This window comes from Triticum aestivum, chromosome 3D (genome assembly GCF_018294505.1).
Source record: "Triticum aestivum cultivar Chinese Spring chromosome 3D, IWGSC CS RefSeq v2.1, whole genome shotgun sequence".
NCBI classification, from domain to species: Eukaryota; Viridiplantae; Streptophyta; class Magnoliopsida; order Poales; family Poaceae; genus Triticum; species Triticum aestivum.
Window position 1 is genome coordinate 514,609,052 of NC_057802.1, and position 21,299 is coordinate 514,630,350.

Consider the following 21,299-nt stretch of genomic DNA (forward strand, 5'->3'; position numbering starts at 1 on the left):
GGGAGATCTTCCAACATCCATAGGCATACCCAGATAAGAATCATGAAACGTCTCGTTGAAAATATCCAGTTGAGCCTTCACACGATTTTTGACACTAACAGGACAATGCTTACCAAAGAACACCGATGACTTTTCCTTGTTAATTTCTTGCTCCGAACCTGAAATATAAGCTTAAGGTAGCCTCCAAAAATGCCACTCTTAGAATCACTCTTAAACTTGCCACCTGGCGTCAACTACGGTTGCCATAAAAAACGTTCGGATTGCTATGCTTAAAATCCGAACGTTCGGGATTTATTATTTCAGTAGTTTTTACTTTCATAAAAGGACCATCAATCAAACCTCATTATTCCTCACAAACCTACAAAGACAAGCCTGAATAACCAAAGTTCAAAGAGAAGGCTCCGCCACAACTGCGCCAACCTATACCTATCTATATCTATATCTATACTACTATTAAAAGAGCAAATATAAACTCTCCTAACTCCACACAACAAAGTGTACACGGGATAACCAGAACCCTCTGATTAAATCAACTTAAACACATCCTATCATTCATATTGCGCCGATAGTCTGCCATCCAAATCAACGTTCCAGATCGAATGTTCCGCCGAGCAGACGCGCAATGGTCTGCCAATTTTCTTCCTCCGCGTTCCCGATCCCCGCCCTCGATTCCGTAATTTCCGGATAGATTCCACGGGAATCGTGGCTCCCCGATTGTTTTTCCTTTAGGCCCCGGATCAGAAAGAACGGATCCGCAGCAACCTTGCGCCGCCAAGGAGTGGGTGATAGCAGCGGTGGAAGAGGGCGTGGGTACCAAGGGGCCGACGACGACGACGGTCGTGGCCGAGGACGGGCCAAACAAGGCGGCGGCCGTGAGGGTGGAGGCCGCGCCCGTGGCTACAAAGGGGTTCGTGATGGCGGACGCGGCTGAGGCTATCAACAGGGCGGCAACGACTACGGCGGCCGCGGTGGGCGCAACAACTACAGCGGCCGCGGCCGGGCCAGAGTCAACCGCCCCGGACATGCATCAAGCCACGGGGCCTCCCCTCTCCGAGCGCTACCACGCAGAGGCGGCTCAGCTCCGGGAGAAGTTCCACGCGATGGACATCAGCCGTGTGGCTGTAGATCCAACCGACCGGCGATGGAGCAGCTGTCAGCGTTCCTCCGCGCGGCACCAGGTTCCGTTGCACCTCCTCCATTGTGCTCTCCCTGCCCCGCGGTCCCTACCAGAAGCCTTGCCAGCCGCAGTCTCCCAGATCCTCCTCTCTACGCGTCTCTGCTTCCCGTGCGACGTCGCCGGCTTCACGATCTCCACCACGATGGGCGTCACGAGCCCAAGGGAGCGCGTCGAGACCATGGCGATAATGCTTCCCTTCCTACCGTCGTTGCCGCGTTCCGCCAATTGCGGCAGGAAGCCATGGCGCAGGCAGAGAAGTCGCCTGTCGAGTAGGCGGCTTCAGCTGCAACACCGGATAAGTGACCCCTCCGTCATAAGATGAGGTTCTTCAGTTACACACCTGCAGCTTAAACAAAATTCATTTCTATTTTTGCAGATTTTGAATTCAGTGTAGTAGAGAACACCCACAAAATCTTCACAAGGATTCATGAACTCACTTTCCAATGGAAGAAATGTGATGTTCAATTAGCATTAACCCGATTGATCTCTTGCCTGGTAAATATCCGGTCGTCTGAATCTGGTTCCTCTGCAGATTATTCTGATGTTTATGGCATCGGATTTGGTGCAGGGGAAGGGGAGACTGAGGGGGAAATGGCGACCAAGAGGAGCGTGGGCACCCTGGGCGACAAGGACCTCAGGGGGAAGAAGGTGTTCCTTCGTGCCGATCTGAACATTCTGCTGGACGACAGCCAGAACATCACCGACGACAATTGCATCCGCGCCTCCGTGTTGTCCATCAAGTTCCTCATGGCGAAGGGTGCCAAGGCCATCCTGGCCAACCATCTGGTGAGCACGCGCTTCTCGATTTGTGTCTATGGCGTTTTACTGACGAATTTGTGCCGCTTGAGCTTAGAGTGTCAGATGGGGGACTTGCTGTCAGTCCTCTGTTCATCCACTAATCTCTTGGGAGTGAAGGGAAGAAGAAAGAAAATACTTTCAGCTAATAGTTGTATGTTCCGTAGCCTGTTAGCATTGTGCTTAAAAATCATAGTAACAAAAATAGTGAGGATTAACTTAGAATTGCATTTTCTTTGATTGTTTGTTACCTTTCTACTCAGAAACATACAGAACAGAGTCCGCTGTGCAGTTCATGTCAATTGCTTTTGTATATGTCGATTAGTCATTACAGTAATTTGTAAAACAGTTTGTTCAAATGGCTCCTGCCGCTTGCCATGCCTCACCCGCCGGCCCGTTCGCCACTAGCCTCGGCCCCCGCCCACTCGCCTCTCCTGTGGCATACGGTGCCCGACCCGGCTCTGTTTGTCTGCCTCCCTCGTGTTACTCGTCAGTCGGCCCCGCCATTCAGCCTATCGCGTGGCACATGGCTGTAGCCGCTTGATGTCGGGAGCAACACCACGGGATGGCCCTGCCGCACCTTCATCGCAGAGTCACCGGTAAATTCCTTGCTTTCTGTTCTCACAAAGGCAATTTCAAGTCTTGTGCGTTTTTATTTGATACCCGTGTGCCAAAAACTGAAGTCTATGTGGTACGACTGGAATTCCTGTTAAGTTCATATATTGCAATTCTGAAACTGAATTTTGTGTCTGTAGTTATTCTAATGTCCCTCGGTTCAACTCGGTGTATTTACTTCTCATGTTGAACTGATGTGTGATACTGGATCTTGTGTACTTTCAACAGCCTTGCAATTTTCGTTAGGATTTGGTGCGTGTGCATTTTCACATAATTTCTAACAATCCAGTTCACCTTTTAGTTGCAGAAGACTAACCAACTAGGCGCACATCGATCCATTTGTGTATGCTAGCCTCCTCCTCTGCATTTGCAGGCCGCCGAGTCCAACTCCGCTGCGGCGTAGATCACCCGCCCGCCACGCTGCGCAACTCACGATGCAGCTGGCCCTCCTCCGCAGCAAGGCTGTCTTCACGCTTATCGACATTAGTTTAATTCAGAGTCTATTTCGGTGTGTTTGGAGTGGATGGTAAGATGATGTACTCAAATACAATGAGAAGAGCAGGCATATCCACTGGGTGGTACCTTTTTCCGTAATAAAGTGGTGGTGGTGCTAATTAACTATGGGCTCTTAGTTTGATTCAGACTCTATAGGTGCACTGCATGCACTTTAGTACATAGCAAATTCGCAAACAAAATTTAACTTTTTGTTCATCTGTGTGAACTTCCTTTGCATATATGCTGATAACAGTTTAACTTCAAAATGAAAAGAGAATCCAATCCATACTGTGCTATAGTAATTTTTAGTGTCAACTAATTCAAGAGTACTTGAAATCTGATGGGAGTACTGATTGTGCATCATTTTCGACTAATCTTCTTAACTGAGACCAAATTTAAATGCCCTAGAGGCCTTAACACTAAGATGGCTTAATCCTTTCAGCATCTAACAATTATTATAAAAAAAACTGAGAAGACTCCACCTATGGTGAAGAATGGATGAGTCTGTTAGAAACTCGATCGTTTTCTTGTTTCAGTATTGTCCGCATCTTTGTTTCATGAAGATTCTATTCTGTATTTTTATGTCACATTTGAAGGTGTTGGCAAGTAGGTGGCTCTACATCTTGCCAATTCAATTTCTAATAGGCATGAGCCCCCTGTATTCTGGACAACTAAGGACACATGCATAATTACTTGATCATGTAGCAATTCTAAGTGAGACGCATGCATTTAGATTGGATGTTGAAGCGAGCCCGCCATTTTATTACTCTGAGAGAACTATACAGTGATATTTGGCTCTTGCTTTCAGTATTAGAGAATCATAGAAACTGAACTGCAGGGCTTACTATAGTTTTATGTGACATTCCTCTATGCCATCATGCCATACTGTTTATTTTGAGCAACCTTTCTATTGTATTTTGTTGGACAATTTTTAGTGTAATGTCTAGCACCTCAATATACAGTAAATAAGTGCAAGTATTTGATTTTCTCATGTTGTATTCATTTTCTTTGCTCTGCTACTGTAGCAATCAAATAGAATCACGCACAAGCTCCAGTTAGTCCTGTGCAAAACTGATGTAGAAGTGTGGACTATGGACTCCTTATTTTTCTGTTTCAGGCTTAGGATCATAGGGAAAAGTGTGGACTATGGATTCATACCAGAACTGGATTGGCCATGGCACATCTTCACCAACGAGTCATGGTGTCGGCAACAAAATTCAAGATTTCCCGTTTCCTTCATTTTCAAGCATCTCTCTTAAAGGCAATGTATGCAGGTTCATCATTCATGCGAGGGATATGAAAGGTGAAACAAAAGTAAAAGGTGTTTATCATAATTGTAAAGGAGTGTCGTGTCGATTTTATAAGTCCATTAGTATCCTACTACTCGCAGTTTTTGTAGTTCAATCAAATAGTACAATTTTCAAATGATATTTGTTATGGTTAGATATAAATATTTTAACATTTTGAGGTTCCGTGAGATGAGATGATGGCTCATGTGTCATTTTGACAAAAGTCCCACTACGGTCAGATCTTTTAGTTCAATTAGATAATGCAATTTTCAAATGATATGTGATATGGCGATATGCTTTTATTTATTTATTTATTTACTATGTTCCTTGTCACTGGTTTGTGCATGAATTGGCTACATGTCCCCAAAGCTAACCAAATAAGAATGAGAATTTCCTAACCGCACTTTGCACCGGAGCTTACTATGAAAGAAATGCTGCATCCCAAAATAACCACTCCTATTATTTTTATTTCCACCGGTTTAGTGACTTCATTCTTCACCAGAAGCCGTGAAAAATCTCTGTGAATAGCAACAACTAGCAGTAACTATGTTTGGTTCTAGGCTGCCCTGCTCCATGTAAATTGACAAGTCTTTTGCAGTATCAGTCTGATAACAAATACTCCCTCCATAAAGAAATATAAAAGTGTTGTAGTATAATTCTTCGCCATGTTAACTAGCAGTACTACATGCCAGAATCCATTCTCTTCATGCCCTGGAAGTAACTTCCTCTTTGCAGAATCCACATACTATGTATTACATGTAAAAAGTATGTTTATACAGGAGTTTTTTTTTCTTCTCATGGTTATACGTGCATTGCACGTGCATGCTCACTACCCCAATAGTATAACTCAACGACCAGAACGACCAACAGGAAAATGCGACATTGAGCCATATCGTCGAGATGGGCAGGCGGATAGGGGACGGTTCCCGGATAAATATTCTTCGTGATAACTGGATCGTGAGGAATGGGAGCCTCAGGCCTTTGGGCGAGGATTATGAGCAGGGCATTACTCATGCTGGCGACCTTCTCACGGCACACGACACGGCTTGGGCTTGGGACAGTGAGAAGCTGGCGCACATGTTCAGCTGTGATGATGCCAAGGTAAACCGCTATTGGCGGGCTGGGGACGAATGGCTATATTGCATGGACTTGTACCAAAAACGGCCAATTCACCGTAAGATCAGCGCATCTGTGAACAGAGTGAAGAGCGGACGGACGGGATCTTCCTCGTCGGTCAGCAAGCACAGGGGATGGCTGGCCCTTTGGGACACTCATGCTACAAACGAGGTCAAAGTACACATGTGGCTTGTGATGCGTAATGGTCTTGCGGTCGGTGACGAGCTCCATCATAGAGGGATCAAGCCTGGGTTATTTTGAGGCTCAGGTTTGCTGGTTTAGGCGCTCTGCTATTGGAGCTGCTCACAAGTTAGCTAAAGCGCGGGGTTAGCAATGAACTTTGTAAGATGTGATTTTATGCCCCACCTGATTGTATCCTGCATATTGTGCCGGCTGAGATTTCAAAGTCCGAATGCTGTTTAAGTAATCTACACTACTATTAAACAAGAGGACATGTTCACAGGGCGAACGAAAACTCTGCCGTTCCCACGCCCGCACGAGGGAAACAATCGCGCCCTTGATTCCGCTGGCAGCTCCCTAATTTTCAGGCCGATTCCAACTGAATCGTGCCTCCCCGATCCTTCTTTCTCTCCCCAGATCGAGGAAAACAGCGCCGCCTCCTCCCTTCTCCCACAATGACGCAACCCCCAATCCTCAGCCGAACTGCCCTGCGACAACCTCCCGGGCACTCTCCCCGCGACAACCTCCAGAGCGGCCCGGAGCGGCGTGCACTGGAAGCCGGAGCCGGTAAGGAGTGCGGCCACCGCCGGCAGACAAGGGGAGGCGTGGTCGAGCTCTTTTGGGTCGGCCATGGAGGCCGCGCGCAAGCCCGCGGCGCGGCGGCGCCCGCTCCCCCTGCCTCTCCGGCCGCACCGGTCTCCTCCCAAAGGACGAAGTGGGCGCATGTGTGGCGGCCGCCGGCGAACGAGGCCACGCACGAGCCCGCGGCGCGGCGGCGCGGATCCCTCTTCCCCCTGCCGGTTTGAAATCCGCACCGTCGCCGGCAAGGTAACTGCTCTCCTCCGGTTAGGCCCTGGCCTGGGCATGTGCAGCCGGTGCGAGCAATCACCGAGCCATCAGTGATTTGTTGATCCCTATGATTCACTCTCTAATTTGCATTGGTCAGTAAAAGATCCTCCTCTATAAGCGGAGCAGGTTGCTTTGCTTTGTATCCGATCTAATTTGTGCTTTACTTCTTTTTGGGCTGTACTGATTCTCCATATGCTCCACTTGAGAGAGCAAGAGAAGGTTACTCTACTCCATTATCTACTAATTCCAGCAATCAAGGTCAATACATGTTACATCAATCAGGGTCAGTAATCAGTACTACTAATTTCAGAGAAGACCTGTATAGCAGTACTACTCCATCGGCAAGCGTTCGGTGCTAGATTTCTTTCACGCCTATGTGGTGTTGTGCCATGGTCGCTCTCCCTCCTCCAGGTTTGATTTTTCAAGTTTCGTGTCTTTGTGTTTTAAGATGTCATCCCAAAAGTATTTGTAACATGAAAAACCAAAGAAAGAGAAGATTAACACGTGAGTTTATAAATTCTCAAAAGGAAGTCATTGAAGAAAATTTAGGACAAATATAGGCACTTGAACCGGCAAAGGGCCTCACTTTGTTATCTTGCACAGGGACTCAGCCAAGTCCGGCCTGGCCATGCCTCCGTCCTCCCGCCTTGCCGGCTGCGTGTGTGTGCTGTATGTGCTTGACGCTGCATGCTTGTTGGCTTGTCACTGGGTGCTTGTCGCTGCTGGCCTGCTGCAGCTGCTGCTGCTTTGCTGTATATATTTGTATAATGCTTGCATCTTGTATGCAGCTATGCTTTGTTTTATACTGACATTGTTGTTGCTGCTGCTGACCTGTTGATGTTGTTGCTTACTGCCGCTGTCCTCCTGATGTTGTTGCTGTGCTGGCCAAGGAGTGAGTCCAGAGATACACAACATTCAATTATGAGGATATAGGAAATTAATGGTCATTCAGTCATTGATGATATAAAAAGAGGCATGAAGGCAACGAAAGGGGCAGTATTTTGATCTCATGTCATCTCGCACATAGATTATTTGTTCTTCTTTACGTACCATTTTATTAATTATTTATATATACCCACCATACCGCCGTATTATTGTTTCTTGAAATTACCGTATCCCCATTTCCTTATCGCCGTATCCGTAACGCCGGTGCTTCATAGCTATGAAGCATGAGTCTACAATGATCTATTTTCATGTTCTATCAAGAAGTTCTGTTTGCAATTTTCTTATATAAGTTTCATTTATGACAATAATGATCGATCCATGTTCATAGCTATGTACGTGTTTCACTGGTATTACCATTGTTCATAGTGTAAGCATATTAAACAGTTATATGCTTATTGCACTACAAAGTGTAAACTATTTATTATGTTCCATCATTTGACAGAGCAATGCTAAAGTTCTAAAGTATCAAGTGATTGAATACACTGAAAATGATTACATATGCAAGCTTTGCAAAGTAGAGAACCTCTTTTTTAGCCTCCACCAATTTATTGTTGTCCTTGTGTTGCTTGGATAAAATGAAATGCATACTATACTTGCCCTAAATGCTGTGTTTGGGAGATCGAGCATGGCTTACGTATGCCTTTGCCACAAAATTCTGTTCTTGGGGCTAAAGATCTGCCAAGGGCCATGCATAGCGATCATATAGAAGAACAACTCTTTAAACGGCTCAATGAAGAGAGACACGAACGGGCTATTCATGATGGGAAAAGTTTTGATGAGGTTAGTGCTGCCTCATCAATTTACAGAATCTTACGTTTATGGATCCTATGTTTTCTTTTTCTTGTTTATATCTTGATTTCCTTTCCTGAATATGAAATATGTGGTTTGTGTACTTCTTATAAACAGAGATGTGTTGCTCCTTCTGCATACTTTTATTCCTTTTTTTCAGAATTTGACTGTATTTAAGTGTTTTTTTGCTAGATCCTTGTTTCATGCACGTGCACTTTTTTTGGGGAATCGGGAGCTTTTCCGGACTGAATAAGTAGAGTTATAGTCAAGCTGAAGGCTGAAAACGAAGCCATAATTCATATTTATCCAAGCACACCTTTGCCGCTCAGGCGAATCGTTTTTTGCACACAGGTGAGCAGCAACATTAGCTGGTCTGTGCACAAGCCTAAATTGAAAACTAGAATAAACTCTACTTAGTTGGTTCACTTCCTTCAGGATGGGGGCAATCACTGATCTGTCTTGAGCATCACTGGACCAAAATATATGTACCACCTAGCAACAGATTGCTGGTACAAATATATGTACATACATTTGGGTGTATAGCTGGTTGATGTATTGTTTTAATGAGGGTTTGGTTTACGAGTGTGTGCAGTCTGTATAAGACTAGGAGTATTGGATGGTTTTGAGTCGGCACTCGGCAGTATGTATTTTGAATGAAGTTTGTGGTATGTATAGGGGTGATAGATTGGATAGGAACTTCTGCTCTAATTACTATGGTTGTGGTGAAATCATGTTTTGCTTGAATTATACTCCCTCCGTTCCTAAATATAAGTCTTTCTAGGGATTCCAAGAAGGGACTACATATGGAGCAAAATGAGTGAATTTACACTCTAAAACATGTCTACATACATCCGTATGTAGTTTATAGTAGAATCTCTAAAAAGACTTATATTTAGGAACGGAGGGAGTATATTTGGAACTGATCTTAATTTACTAGATAAATCAATTCCGAAATCCAATAAACTTCTATAATTTCTATAATTTCCAAGAATAGGAGTATTGCTGGTTAATCAATTGATTTACATTAATATCTTAAAAGGGGACCGCACGCATGTCCTGATGCTAAATCTTTTTAGAAAGGAAGGGTTTATGTAATTTTGGTAGGATAAAAAATGTAACCTTAGTATTACCTAGAGCTAGGATATTTGAGTAGATTATTTTAATTTTTGTGCTCATATGTGAGATCATGATAAAATTTGGAATATCATGTTGCTATAACGGAATCAGTCGGGATCGTGAAGTCTGCACCAGAATGTTGACCACCCTTTTTTGTTTTTTAAGTTAAGGAATTTACAACAAGTCTCTTGCAAAAATAACTGTCCTATCCCTTTCTACAATCTCTCTATATCTTTGTTAGATAAGGTAAGTATTGCATAATAGTTCGGTTTTCCGTGATTTTTTTCATTCCTCTGTGTAATAGCCTAATATGGGTTCACAATCAATAACATGCTCACCATCGAGAGTAACGATCAGTCGATATGTACTCCTAATTCTCTCTCTTATAAACGTGAAGTCCAAATGCCTACTGGCTGCTTTCAGGTGACTGGAATTTTGAGCCTTCAGCTTGTCGATATGTGCTTGAGAAGTAGGTAAGATGGAGCTAAGGCTGAGATGGAGGCGACACTGCCTGCCGCAACGATTCCAAGATGCTGAGCTAGGACCTGGACGGAGGCGGGGACGACACTACTTGTGGTGGCGTCTCCAAGATGAAGATCTAGGACCTGGATGGAGGCAGGGACGACGCAACTTGTCCCAGCGTCGTCAGCGGAGGACATGCAGCGGGTTGTGGGGTTTGGGTGGAGGTGGGTTAGAGGGATGACCGGTGGCAGCAACGGCAACTCGGGTAGACCAGGGCGGCGAGGCTGCAGTGCGGGCGTTCGTGTGCCAGGAAGAAGGTTACAGTCCGTTGGATGCATAATATGGGAGGGCGGAGGAAAAACTGACTGAAGAAAAAATCTTTTCGAGCCTGAAATAGTCGCTCTCAATTGTAACCATAGAAGCTTGGCACGTTTTGAAGAACCAGAGTTGCCTGTGTGTTCTAGAGTTTTTTCTTGCAACTTTAAGTCCTTTGTTTGCTCTATCTTGAAGACCTTTGTTCTACACGTCTTACTATGGGTTTTGAAGAAATAGAGTTGTGTGATCTGTCATGGTGAAAGAGAAGGTGCTCGTGATGAGATAGAATTGCACTATCTGTCTTTTATCGGGGTCCATAGAGCTAAATCCAAGCCATATATATCTCGGTAGCAATTCAGGTTCAAATACAACACCTTCTCTTCTATCTGTAATTAGCAACGTGGATTAACTATGTGTAACTTTACATTGTCTGAATCATCGCATTGTTATGACTAACTTTCTCAACACGTGCATTGCACGTGCACATCTACTAGTACTCAGAAGAAGAAGAAAAGGATCCAGCCAAAAAGGGGACAGCTCGTTTCGCCTCCATCGGCCGTACTAACCCAGATGCAGATGCAGCAGAGTACCAGAAAATGCTGTTGCAGCGGCAGAGAGAGGGGAAAACACTAGTCTGTCAGTGACGGCCACAGCCATGTCGCAGACCACACATCACACAAAATTTAACTCAACAGCAAAACGCTTCCGATTATTACAACAACAAGCAGGTACTAGTATGTACAAGCATCGACATAAAAACACTCTCCATCCCAAAAACTGCAACTTACAACAAGCGGCCCTACAAAGGTGAATGACGAACAGTCGAACACCATATCCCGAAGTACGGCAGGTCAACAAAAAAGGAAACAGCTCTTCCTACATTCCGAAAACGACTCCGCAGCCGACGAACACCACTCACGAACAGGCTACATACAGTTAGCAAGTCCTCTCCATCACAGCGACGCTACTACCAGCAAACTTAAATATACGTCCCTCTAGGGAACCTACTCCTATGCAGTTAGCAGTTGGAGGTCGCCCTCGGTCTTCGCATGGCTCGGCGCGAGCATATCTCGTCCCGCGTTATTTTTTCCACGACCTGACAAGTCTCAAGCATCAAATGATTGGCCAACAACAGATTTCTGGTGTAAATGCAAGTCAAGGGGGGCAAGAACTTACGACTTACAGCTTCTTGGTGTCCCCGGATTTCGGCAGGTGTAGTTGATACAGCGGTTAGGGGGTTGCACGAGATGATAGGCTCGCTGGTTCACACCTAGGCCGGGCTCCAACACATGTTAGTTCAGCTACCAACAACTCATCAGCATCATGTCCCATCTTCGTCGAAAAAGCTAGAATAACAGCTAGAGATGGTATCATCCAGTCGATGGTAAATGGAAATAGTGAAGTCACTGCGGTCTCGTGACGCATAATCGAGCCTTCCCAGGGTTAAGAAGTGACTCCGACATTATCCAACCCTGACATGCAAGGAAAAGGAATGTGGTTAGTCATGTACCGAGGGTTTCAATCAAGCGGCTTGTCACAATTATGTCCAAGTGGTTGGGAGTGCTAGATAGTAGATAGCACACTTATCACAAAGAGAAGGAGCGTTACCTGTTCTTTAGCTTTCTTCCTGAATGTTCCGTAAGAGGATGACACAATTTTGCAGGATTCTGCGATGTGTGCCAGGAAATCCATGTTCCGTGGGTGCGGGTTCCCGTAGTGATCTGATCGATTGGAGCTCATCCTCTTCCGTTCATGTGATACATTGATGAAATGCAGCAACACATGGGCCTGTAAAGCAGTGTCGTTATCAGGACATAGGACAATTAGGGACCGCAAACACACCTAAAAGCCAAAATTACTGCAACGCAAACAGCTGCTTACATGGAAAGCAGCTTTGAGAATGTCATCTGGCTTTGCGTGGTCCTTGAGTAACGCATATACTTTATCCTTCGTTGGGTTATATGTAACCATGTATCGCTCATCCTGCAATTAAGATAGGAAGTATTAGCCATACCAAAAGAAGGAATGCAGGAAATATACTGGTAGTGGCCACTGGCCAGGGATCTGGGGATGAACCTCAAACAAAGGCCTTGTGGCAACAAATGAAACGGGTTCTTGAAATGCTTCTCCAAATCGTGATCCTGAAAGAAAGTATCAGACTGTAAAAAAACATTCCATGTACAACGAAAGGACCACAGTCAGAAGAAACCATAATGCAAACCTATTGAAACTGGCTCATGCCGCCAAGGATGAATAAATATCGTCTCCTGCGAGTTTCCTTCCTTCAACGAGGGAACATACCCTGTACCATGAAAGGTTGGAGAATCAAGTACTACATAAAATCGCAATTAAGACAGAAGATGCGTCTAAAGGAGACCACAATTAGAACTTCCAGAAACTCTAAAAGTTCCATATGGCAGTTTCGAGCTCAATACTGAGAGTGCAAGGATAGAAGAGAATATGTCCAACCCATTGTGCTGACACACACCAAAAGTTCATGTTTTCACCATGGTTATGGATTGATCAAAAGGAACTTGGTGCCTGTCAAATCTTTTCTAAAGCCTTTTGAATTCTTACTTTGCTATGCCTAATACTGTATTTGGCTTCGCTTTAGGAAGCATTTCACAAATATAAGTGCCGCTTTACTGGTCACATTAATATAACTGATAAAGATCAGTGGTTTGTCCATATAAACAATTCTAGAAGTACGTTTGCATTTTCTAAAACAATTCAAAGCATAATATTTAAAAAAAATCAAAGCAGAAATCCGTGATTTACCTGTCTTAATAAAGGAATCCACTGCAACAGTAAACCTTGCCCTGTTTAGGGTATTCAGCACAACAGACCTCACCTGGCAAGAAACTCGGTATCAACATATGACTTGCAGAGGGAACAACAAGACCCAAGAAATAAAGTATTGAAGTGAACCTCATGATATGAACTCAGGAGATATCCACATGACAGGAGGGCAAATGAAGTCACCAACGATGGGTTCCGCTTTGTGATAAAGATGCTCAAACCAGTGCCCAGCTTCATGTGAAATCAAAAAAATAATGTCAGAATTGCTGCTAAATTAAGTGAACAGATGATATCATGTACTCATACAACCAAAAGCTCAGGTCACACCATCAAATTATGTGAGTAAATCAGCCAACTCAGTTGCATGCCTGATCAATGTGCCACTTGCGCAAAGGAAACATGTTAATAATTACCAGATCTGCAATGTTCCCGACGGATTCGCCTTTAGCAGTCACATCTCCAATATTTTCTCCTCTTGCATATGCCTTGTAGATTGGGGTGCGAGTTGAGGTCGACGTAACAGCAGCGACATTCTAAAAATGTTGCATGAAAAAACAGAAGTTCTTCATCAATACTTTCAAAACAGTGTCGAGTATATGTACTTGAAATCCAATTACTGCAACTTTGAACAACTGGCGAGGACAGACCTTTACAACATTTGCAACGCAAGCCATAGGCAAGAAAAACTGAGGGAAGGCTGCAGTAGCTAACTCTATCCCAGCGCCTATCTCCAGCAAGAGATCACTAGAAAAGCGGAGCTACAGAAAAAATCAGTCTCAGTTAGTCGTGCACACGGGACCAAGAAATGGGAAATAAAGTACAGTAGATAACTAGATGGTAAAAAAAAATGTAAACATGCTTTAAAATGTTTTACCTGCTTTAGGTCATTGTCAAACTTCTTTCCTTGTCGCGCAAAAAGCATTTTTCCAACACGTCCAGCACCGTCCTGGAGCAGGACCACAATCACAACTATATGATTAGAATAAATAATATGTGCTTGATTTCTGATGACAAGAAGTAAAGAAGAGCATATCAGCCAAACAGAAGATATTGCTATCAGATGACCAATAACTTTAGAAGGATAAGACTTCAGGTTCATGAAGTTTATCGCAAAAAACTCTTCTACTCCCTCCAGTCCAAATTAATTGGCGCATACTTAGTACAACTTCAGTACAAAGTTGTACTAGGTGTGCGTCAATTAATATGGATCACAGGGAGTAATAAATTTCTGATTTGCCTTAAAATGAATCAGCAGAAAGGATGATGACCTAAACAAATAGATTCTTGAATAGACATGATTTGTTTACCTTGAGGATCCAATTGATAGCAATGGCACCCGGGGTAACCTTGCTTTGAGAGACTCCAACGGAGCTCAGCAAGGTTCTTGTTGTGAACACGCCCATTGCTCCACCAAAAAAATGCTGAACAGCGAACATATCTTAGCATGATACATATGAATCAAGACAGTGAATACTGAACACAAGTTCTAAACTGTACCTTGAGAGCTCTCCAGGTCATGTATGGGACGTATGAAGGAGTAACACTGTCTGGAAACCCTTCAGGCACAACATACGATCTTACAAACGCCATTATTTCCTGCAGCCATAGTGTGTAATGGTGTTATTTATCAAACCTGTATGGTCAATGTACTTTATTAGAGATAGAACATAAATGTGGAGTGATTTCAACTCTCCACGCAGCACTTTAATCTTCACATAACAATGTAGAATCCTCTATTCAATACTGTAGTTGAAAACAACTGCTACACAACTTAACTCCAAAATGAATTCCATTAATCCCAATTTCTTCTCTAAAAAGGATGAGAATAAACTGAAGAGGACAACTTCCACAGGTAATAATTCCAAAAAGAACTTTCAGTCAGCAATCAACTTAATCTGGCATGTGTAGTCCACTGCAATATTAAATTTCCTAGAAACTACCTTAGTCCCAACCAAAAATTGACGGCGAAAACAATACTACCTTGGACTAAAATAACTTTGTACAGGAACAAAGTCACAGTCCTGGAAGTACGACACAATTTACTCTCCCGGTTTCACCTAAATAAAATAAAACTGCCTCGAAAGTATCGAGTCAGTACACTCCTGGGCAGAATTAGAGCGTGCATCCTGAGAAGAAAAAAACATATCTACATTGTGCAGCTGCACAAATAATCTACAATTCGCAGATGGCCACGCCTTGCGCACACCAAATCGCCCAAAATCCACAACCAATTCCCCCAAATCAAACAGGAAACCTAACGCGGAGGAGAGCCATCACACCAAAAACACACAACCAACAGCAGCAAAGACGACGGGACGCGGCAATTCCACCCAAACGGCTCACCTCGGCGGGCGGCAGCGGCGACTGGAGCGGCACGGCCCTGACGGAGGCCCCCAGGGGGACGGCGGACCCGCCCCTGCCCCGGCCCTTCCCCTTGCCCTTCCCGGGGGCCGCATCCACCACGTACTTCCACCGCCGGCCCTCCACCTCCTCGAGGCAGAGGAAGCCCTCGAGCGCGGGCGCGGGCGCCTCCAGGGCCGCGGGCGCGACGGCCTCGGCGATCGTGGAGGTCCGCACGGCCTCGCGCACCAGCCGCGCGTCGGGCGGCGGCGGCGGCGCCTGCACCGTGACGGCCTGCGCCGCGGCGGTCCGCTTGATCCCCACCGCCGGCGCCATGGGCCGCTGCGCGGAGCGCGAGCGCGGGGCGCTGCTTAGTCAGATGGTTGTCGCGACGGGCGCACAGGACAGGGAGGCGGGGCGGGGCGGAGTGGTTGGAGAGAGAAAAGGGAGGGCGGAGGGTTATATTGGCGGAGCCGCGGAAATGCCAAGATGGAGGTGAGAGACCAGACAGCGGAGAGAGAAAAGGTTTTATAGACCGGGAGAGGTCTCTCTTTGCTCCGCTAGGGGCACCAGCGCCGTGCACCCACTTTACTTGTTGCCTTTCACGGCGGGGCAGCCCGGTCCCGGCCGTCGGAACGTGGTGGTCCGGTGTGGCGCCGGATACACGAACTGCTACGGGCACACGGTTGAAAACCAATTGTCTCACACGCAATGACTGTTTTGCGGGGTAGGGTTGTTTGTGACATCCACATGTCGATGATTATTGAAAGTTTACGGGGAAAGATGGTTGGCGCATGCCTGCGTGGTTATCCAGTTGTGTCATTGGAAGCATGAAACGCAACATATGTATCAGCGATTGAAAACATATTTTCTTGCACATAATGAATATTTATGGCTGGTAGGTTGTTACTTGAATCCACGCGTCGGTGGTTATTGCAAAATTTACGGGAAAGCGATTATCTACGCACGTCAGCATGCTTATCTAGTATGACACGAAAATGTGAACACTACAGACACGAGAAGTTGAAACGCCACTATCTTTACACGCAATGATCGTTTCTCGGGATGGTGTTCTATCTATGATCAATATGTTGGTATTGCAAGTTTACGAGGGAGAGATTATCGGCGCATGCCGACATGGTGGGTAGTGTGACAACAAAAACGCGAACCGCAACGGACATAGAGAGTTACCATGACAATACACGCAATGGTTGTTTGTGGGATCCCTGCGCCGGTGGTTGTTGGACGTTTACGAGGGAGAGATGAGCAGTGCACGCCAATAGGGTCGTCTAGTGTGACACCAAAGATGAAAGTTGAAACACCATAATCTTACACACCACGACTATTTTTATGTGTAGGAGTGTTTCTAGATTTTTTCACACGCGGGTGATTAATGAAACGCCACTATCTTGCACGCGATGACTGTTTGTGGGGTAGGGTTGTTTCTAAGATCCACAGGTCGGTGGTTATTGAAAGTTTACGGGGGAGAGATGATCATGACAACATGATGGTCTAGTGGGACATTAAGGATGAAAGTTGAAACACCACTATCTTACACACAATGACATGAATTGCGAAGTAGGGGTGTTTTCAGGATTCACACGTGAGCGACTATTAAAACAATGGTTTAGTCTAGGGTAGTTCATGCGCACCAATGTATTTTTTCATGGGCCTATATCCAAGATAAGAAAGAAAGCCTAGCGATTAAGCCTCGGCTTTCTGTTCAATCTGGCGACATAGTAATTTTATTGTATGAGTTATATGATTTGTGGTTGCACCCTTTCCAACTCGAACTTAGGCTTTCCACCGTTCCAGATCCCGGAACCCTAGCGAGGCGACGACATGCACCAGCTGAAGGCGAGCTGTAATGCTCGATCGTGTGCGGCATGTATTTGGTAGGAGTTCCCGCCATGCATGGGCAAAGTGTAAAGTTCCGTGCTTTCAAGTTGTCAAGAAATTATTATAATATTGATTATTATTATGGTTCCGCTTCAGTCGAGGATTGGTAAACAAAAATATCGTGCATATGATGTTATGATCTGTTCGATGTCTGTAGACATCAATATGGCTAAACGGAATCGCCGTGTGTGACCTTTTTCAGTTCGACTTACGTACGATGCTTACCTGGATGGCTGCGAGCCCACGTAACCGATCAATGAACCGCTTCAATTGTTTGTCATATGAAAATGACACATCAGATGTCATACGTGTAGTAGTTTTTTTTTTCCGTATTTTTCATCTACTTATATTCTCTATTATCTAGATCACCACTTAAATAAAGGCTAAAAATGAGACAATGTAAGTTCATGTACCATCGTTCGTTGGTAAATTATATACTCCCTTCGTCTGTAAAGTTTAGTTTTAGATACATCCATTTATACCCATTTATTTGACAAGTATTTTCGGATGTAGGAAGTATAAGAATTTTTATCGAATAATTAGTGATTTTTCCACTCCTAAGAATTAGTGATTGTTTTTCTCGGGTGGATCATCGTGGTTGTGGTTGGAAGTGTACTACGCCGGGTAGGGGTGGGGGTGGGGGATGGCGGAGACGGGAGGCGTGGCTGGTCCATGGGCTCAGATATTTTGGGGCGCGTGGCTTCTCTCTCCGCGCCGGTGGGCCAGGGGAATCAGAGCCCCGTGCGCGGGCGTTAAGTACGAGGTGGGGGATGCGCCGTCGAAGTGGTAGCGAGCGGCTGTAGCATGCACGCACGCCTCTGTTCTGTACGTACTCAACTCCGTTCGTACCCGCAGGCTGTAGCTGCCCGGCTCTGTCCGCGCCGCGTCGCAGTGCAATGCGGTGCGGCGGTGGAGTTTCTCTTCGTGAGGTCACCGGGAAAACGTCATCGTACAAGCGTGACGCGTCACATGCAGCGAGCGAGGGTAAACACGTGCGAGGCGCACGCGTTGCCCACGGTGAACCCCATTTTCACGAGCGTGGGCGGCAGGCAAGCGCACGGCACGGACACGCGTAGAGCGCGGCCGTGACCGAACCGAACGTCGATACTCACTTTCGCGGGGTCGCGCCGGGAGCTTTCTGAACGCGTCCCGGCGTCACTCTCGTCCCTTTCGCCGCTACGGGACGGAGAGCTGGCACCCGCCGCGCGCGTGAACTGAAGAGCGGTGGCACGGCAGCAACGGACGGCCGAGCGGCCGCGCAGGTGTCGCGCCGGGGGCGGCGCTGCATGCCGGTCCGCGGGCGCCATGTGCCCGCGTGACGGCCGCGGGGCTGGAGGTCTCGTCCAAGTGTCGCGCTGCGTTTTTTTTAACGACGCGGCGGGGCGCGGCCTGCGCGGTTTGGCACCGCCCGGTGGTTGGCCGCTCGAACGCACGTACCACCCCCACCTTCTTCTTCCGGCGAATTTAGCTCGAGACAGAGACTCGGCTGCCGTTTCATCGGCGCTACAGTGTCTCACGTTTTCCTTTTTCTTTTGGATATTTTTTGCTTTGAAAATATATGTATGCTGCCGCTCAATCGAGAGACGGACAGAGGAGATGGAAAATAAGTGAAGGTTACGTGCAAGATTTTTTTGGCTCCTCCGGCTTAATAATTTGACTTGCACGCAGGGCCGGTGAAGTTTGGTGGTTACCGGTTACGGTTAGGTCGTTCGGTTTCACCCAACGGACGGCGTTGGATGAAGTTTCAGAACTCGTATATGCGTGCGTGCCGGCTGCTGAGGCATGGGGAAGTCATGCGTTCATCCGAGCGGCATGGTCAAAGCATTTCCCAGGTCCTGCGTACCATGCTACCCAGCACATTTCGTGTGACCTCGGCCAGGTTTAGCGCTGATCCGTGGCGCCACTGCCCACGCACGGCTTCGGTGTTCTCCTGATCACGACGGAGGAAAAAACATCTGCCCGTTGGCGATGCGCGGGACTATCTAGCCGGCCGGGTCACTGAGATCGTCAGGCGGGACAGATCTTTTTCTTCTAATAACAAAGGCTAGTCAAAACCGAAGCTGTACGTACGTAGTACCTCGTTATCTTCCTTGGGTCACGTCGTGCTAAAATCACAAGGAAAATGTTGCATCATTGCATACACCAGACGAGCTCGACGGCGCCTTTCGCCGAGGCTTATTATTGGACCCTTTCATGACAGATCGTCTTTGTTTTCCCACCGCGCGCGCATTCATCCTCGGGTTGAACGATGCAAGCAATGCGGAGAGAGGCGTGTTTTATCGCGCCCGGCCGTGCCTTGGGCTCTTGTCCCGGCATCCATGCATCTCGTATATGCCGTCCGTTAATTACCGACTCTCCGTTGAATCGCAGCGCCCACCAGCTAATGAAATGCTCCTAAAACATGAAACAAGACGGTCAATCCGTTCAACTATGATCTTTTATGGAGTATGCAGGGTAAAGTACGTAGCAGATTAATCACTGAATTCTACTAAGATGTAACGATCTGTCACTAGTACTCCCTCCGTTTCATATTAGTTGTCGCTGAAACGGATGTATCTAGACATATTTCAGTGCTAGATACATCCATTTGAGCGACAACTAATATGGAACGGAGTGAGTAGTACTGATTTACCGACGTGAGCAGTCAATTGTGTCAGCTCAGCGGCGCACACCAACAACCAAAATGCGCCGCTCATCGCATCCTTCTCTGACACACCTGCACCTGCACGCACAAAAACAATTCTGCCCGCGGACTGCGGCACAAGCAGCGACAAGACGGGGTGTGCCGGTGGTCGCTGGCCGTAGCTGCCCCCGCACCAGGGCATGTCTGTGCATGTCGACGCATACGCATGTCGCGCCGCGCGCACCGATCGACCGATCCCGACGCCCTCCGCTGGCCTCACGACCCGTCGATTCGAGACGCACCTCTCCCGTTCCCGTACCGTCTAGCTCCCCTGCCTGTCCGCTCGATGTTTTCTTTAGGATTCCTTTTCTTTACTCACTACGCGTGCGCCAGATGCTGGCCTCGTGTCGAGGTCGAGCAGACGCGGCGGAGACCGGCGAAAAGGCCCGGGTTTGTTTTGTTTAGTCTAGCAGATTATTATTTTAGCATGCCAGACCGAGCAAGCGTCGATGGATCGTTCAGGTCCCGGGAGTAGCTGGCCAAGACCCGAGCGCCTCCCCCTGCATGCATGAACCACGTGTCCTGCAGCCGCGAGAGCCCGACGGAGGGCGGCCTCCAGACTTCTCCCGCGCTCTCATTATACTTGTGCGCCGATTATTACCTGCACGCCGATCATATGATTGCACGGACAGCGCTCCCGTTTCCCCTCTCGTCTTTCACTTCACGCTGAGGACGGCCGTACACGTGCACCTCTAGCTATCGTCGCCATGACAGATGCATCATGGCAATACAGCCGGCCACCCCAAACCCACCGCAAACATCCAGACACGCCGTTCGGTCACTAAGAGCATCTCCAGCCGCGCCCCCAACAGGCCCCCCGCGATTTTTTCGGTGCCGGCGTCAAAAAACGGTCCAGTCGCGTCCCCAAGACGACGAAAAGCGCCGGTTCGGCCTTTTTTTACGCCCGGCGGCCGCAGGCCGAACCCGGCGCGCTGGGGGCGCTTGGGGGCTCCGGCGCAAGGGTCCGCCGCAAGGGAAAAGCGCGGCTGGCCCACGCCGTCAGGTGAAAAGTCAAGATTTTCTTCCCCGACTCGCCTCCCACCCCCCGCGCTCTCGGCTGCCACTAGGTATATCCCGGCGCCGCCCCGCCGCCCTTCACCGATAGATAGCCATTTCACGCCGGAAAAATAGCAGAGGTTCGCCGCGGCAGCCCCTCCGACACCAGCTGGGCGTTTCCGGCCGCGGAGGGGCAGTTTAGCGGCGGGCGCACGCCCACCGCGCGCAGGTGTTCGGCGATTTGCCTGCCTCGGCGATGGACTCGGATGACGAGGAAGTGCTCGCCGAGCTGCTGGAGGAGGAAGCCGAGGCCGACGTCCAGGAAGAAGAGCATCTCATGGTGCTCGCCGCCCTCGCCCAGCTGCTGGCGAGCAATGAAAAGCCGCGGCGAGGTGGCTCGGCGCCGGGGCGGGTGAAAGCAAAGAACCGGCATCGTCTC

General features: G+C 47.3%; 1 protein-coding gene and 2 long non-coding RNA genes across 6 annotated transcripts; 2 read left to right on the forward strand and 1 right to left on the reverse strand.

Moving 5' to 3' along the window:
* Positions 1–338: 338 nt before the first annotated feature.
* Positions 339–4,554, forward strand: LOC123080107 (uncharacterized). 3 transcript variants are annotated; one of them, XR_006438235.1, is made up of 4 exons: positions 531–1,672; positions 1,746–1,963; positions 2,322–2,571; positions 4,200–4,554. It is a non-coding gene; the product is annotated as an uncharacterized lncRNA (long non-coding RNA). The 3 variants fall into 3 exon arrangements; XR_006438234.1 differs by having other exon boundaries at positions 553–1,672; positions 2,322–4,554; XR_006438233.1 differs by having other exon boundaries at positions 339–1,672; positions 1,746–4,554.
* A 672-nt stretch (positions 4,555–5,226) lies between these two features.
* LOC123080110 (uncharacterized) lies at positions 5,227–10,394 on the forward strand. Its single transcript, XR_006438236.1, has 2 exons — positions 5,227–8,241; positions 8,443–10,394. It is a non-coding gene; the product is annotated as an uncharacterized lncRNA (long non-coding RNA).
* A 431-nt stretch (positions 10,395–10,825) lies between these two features.
* Positions 10,826–15,763, reverse strand: LOC123080108 (protein root UVB sensitive 6). Of its 2 annotated transcripts, none has more exons than XM_044502988.1 (14): positions 15,286–15,763; positions 14,440–14,538; positions 14,250–14,363; positions 13,817–13,888; positions 13,590–13,700; positions 13,356–13,475; positions 13,072–13,173; positions 12,922–12,994; positions 12,365–12,445; positions 12,220–12,284; positions 12,025–12,126; positions 11,752–11,931; positions 11,327–11,615; positions 10,826–11,239 (listed from the first exon to the last, which is right to left on the reverse strand). In XM_044502988.1, the coding sequence occupies exons 1-13, from the start codon at positions 15,616–15,618 to the stop codon at positions 11,547–11,549; spliced, it is 1,521 nt and encodes a 506-aa protein (XP_044358923.1). In that variant the 5' UTR covers positions 15,619–15,763; the 3' UTR covers positions 10,826–11,239; positions 11,327–11,546. The 2 variants fall into 2 exon arrangements, with proteins under 2 accessions (XP_044358923.1, XP_044358922.1); XM_044502987.1 differs by having other exon boundaries at positions 11,320–11,615.
* Between the last annotated feature and the right edge of the window lie 5,536 nt (positions 15,764–21,299).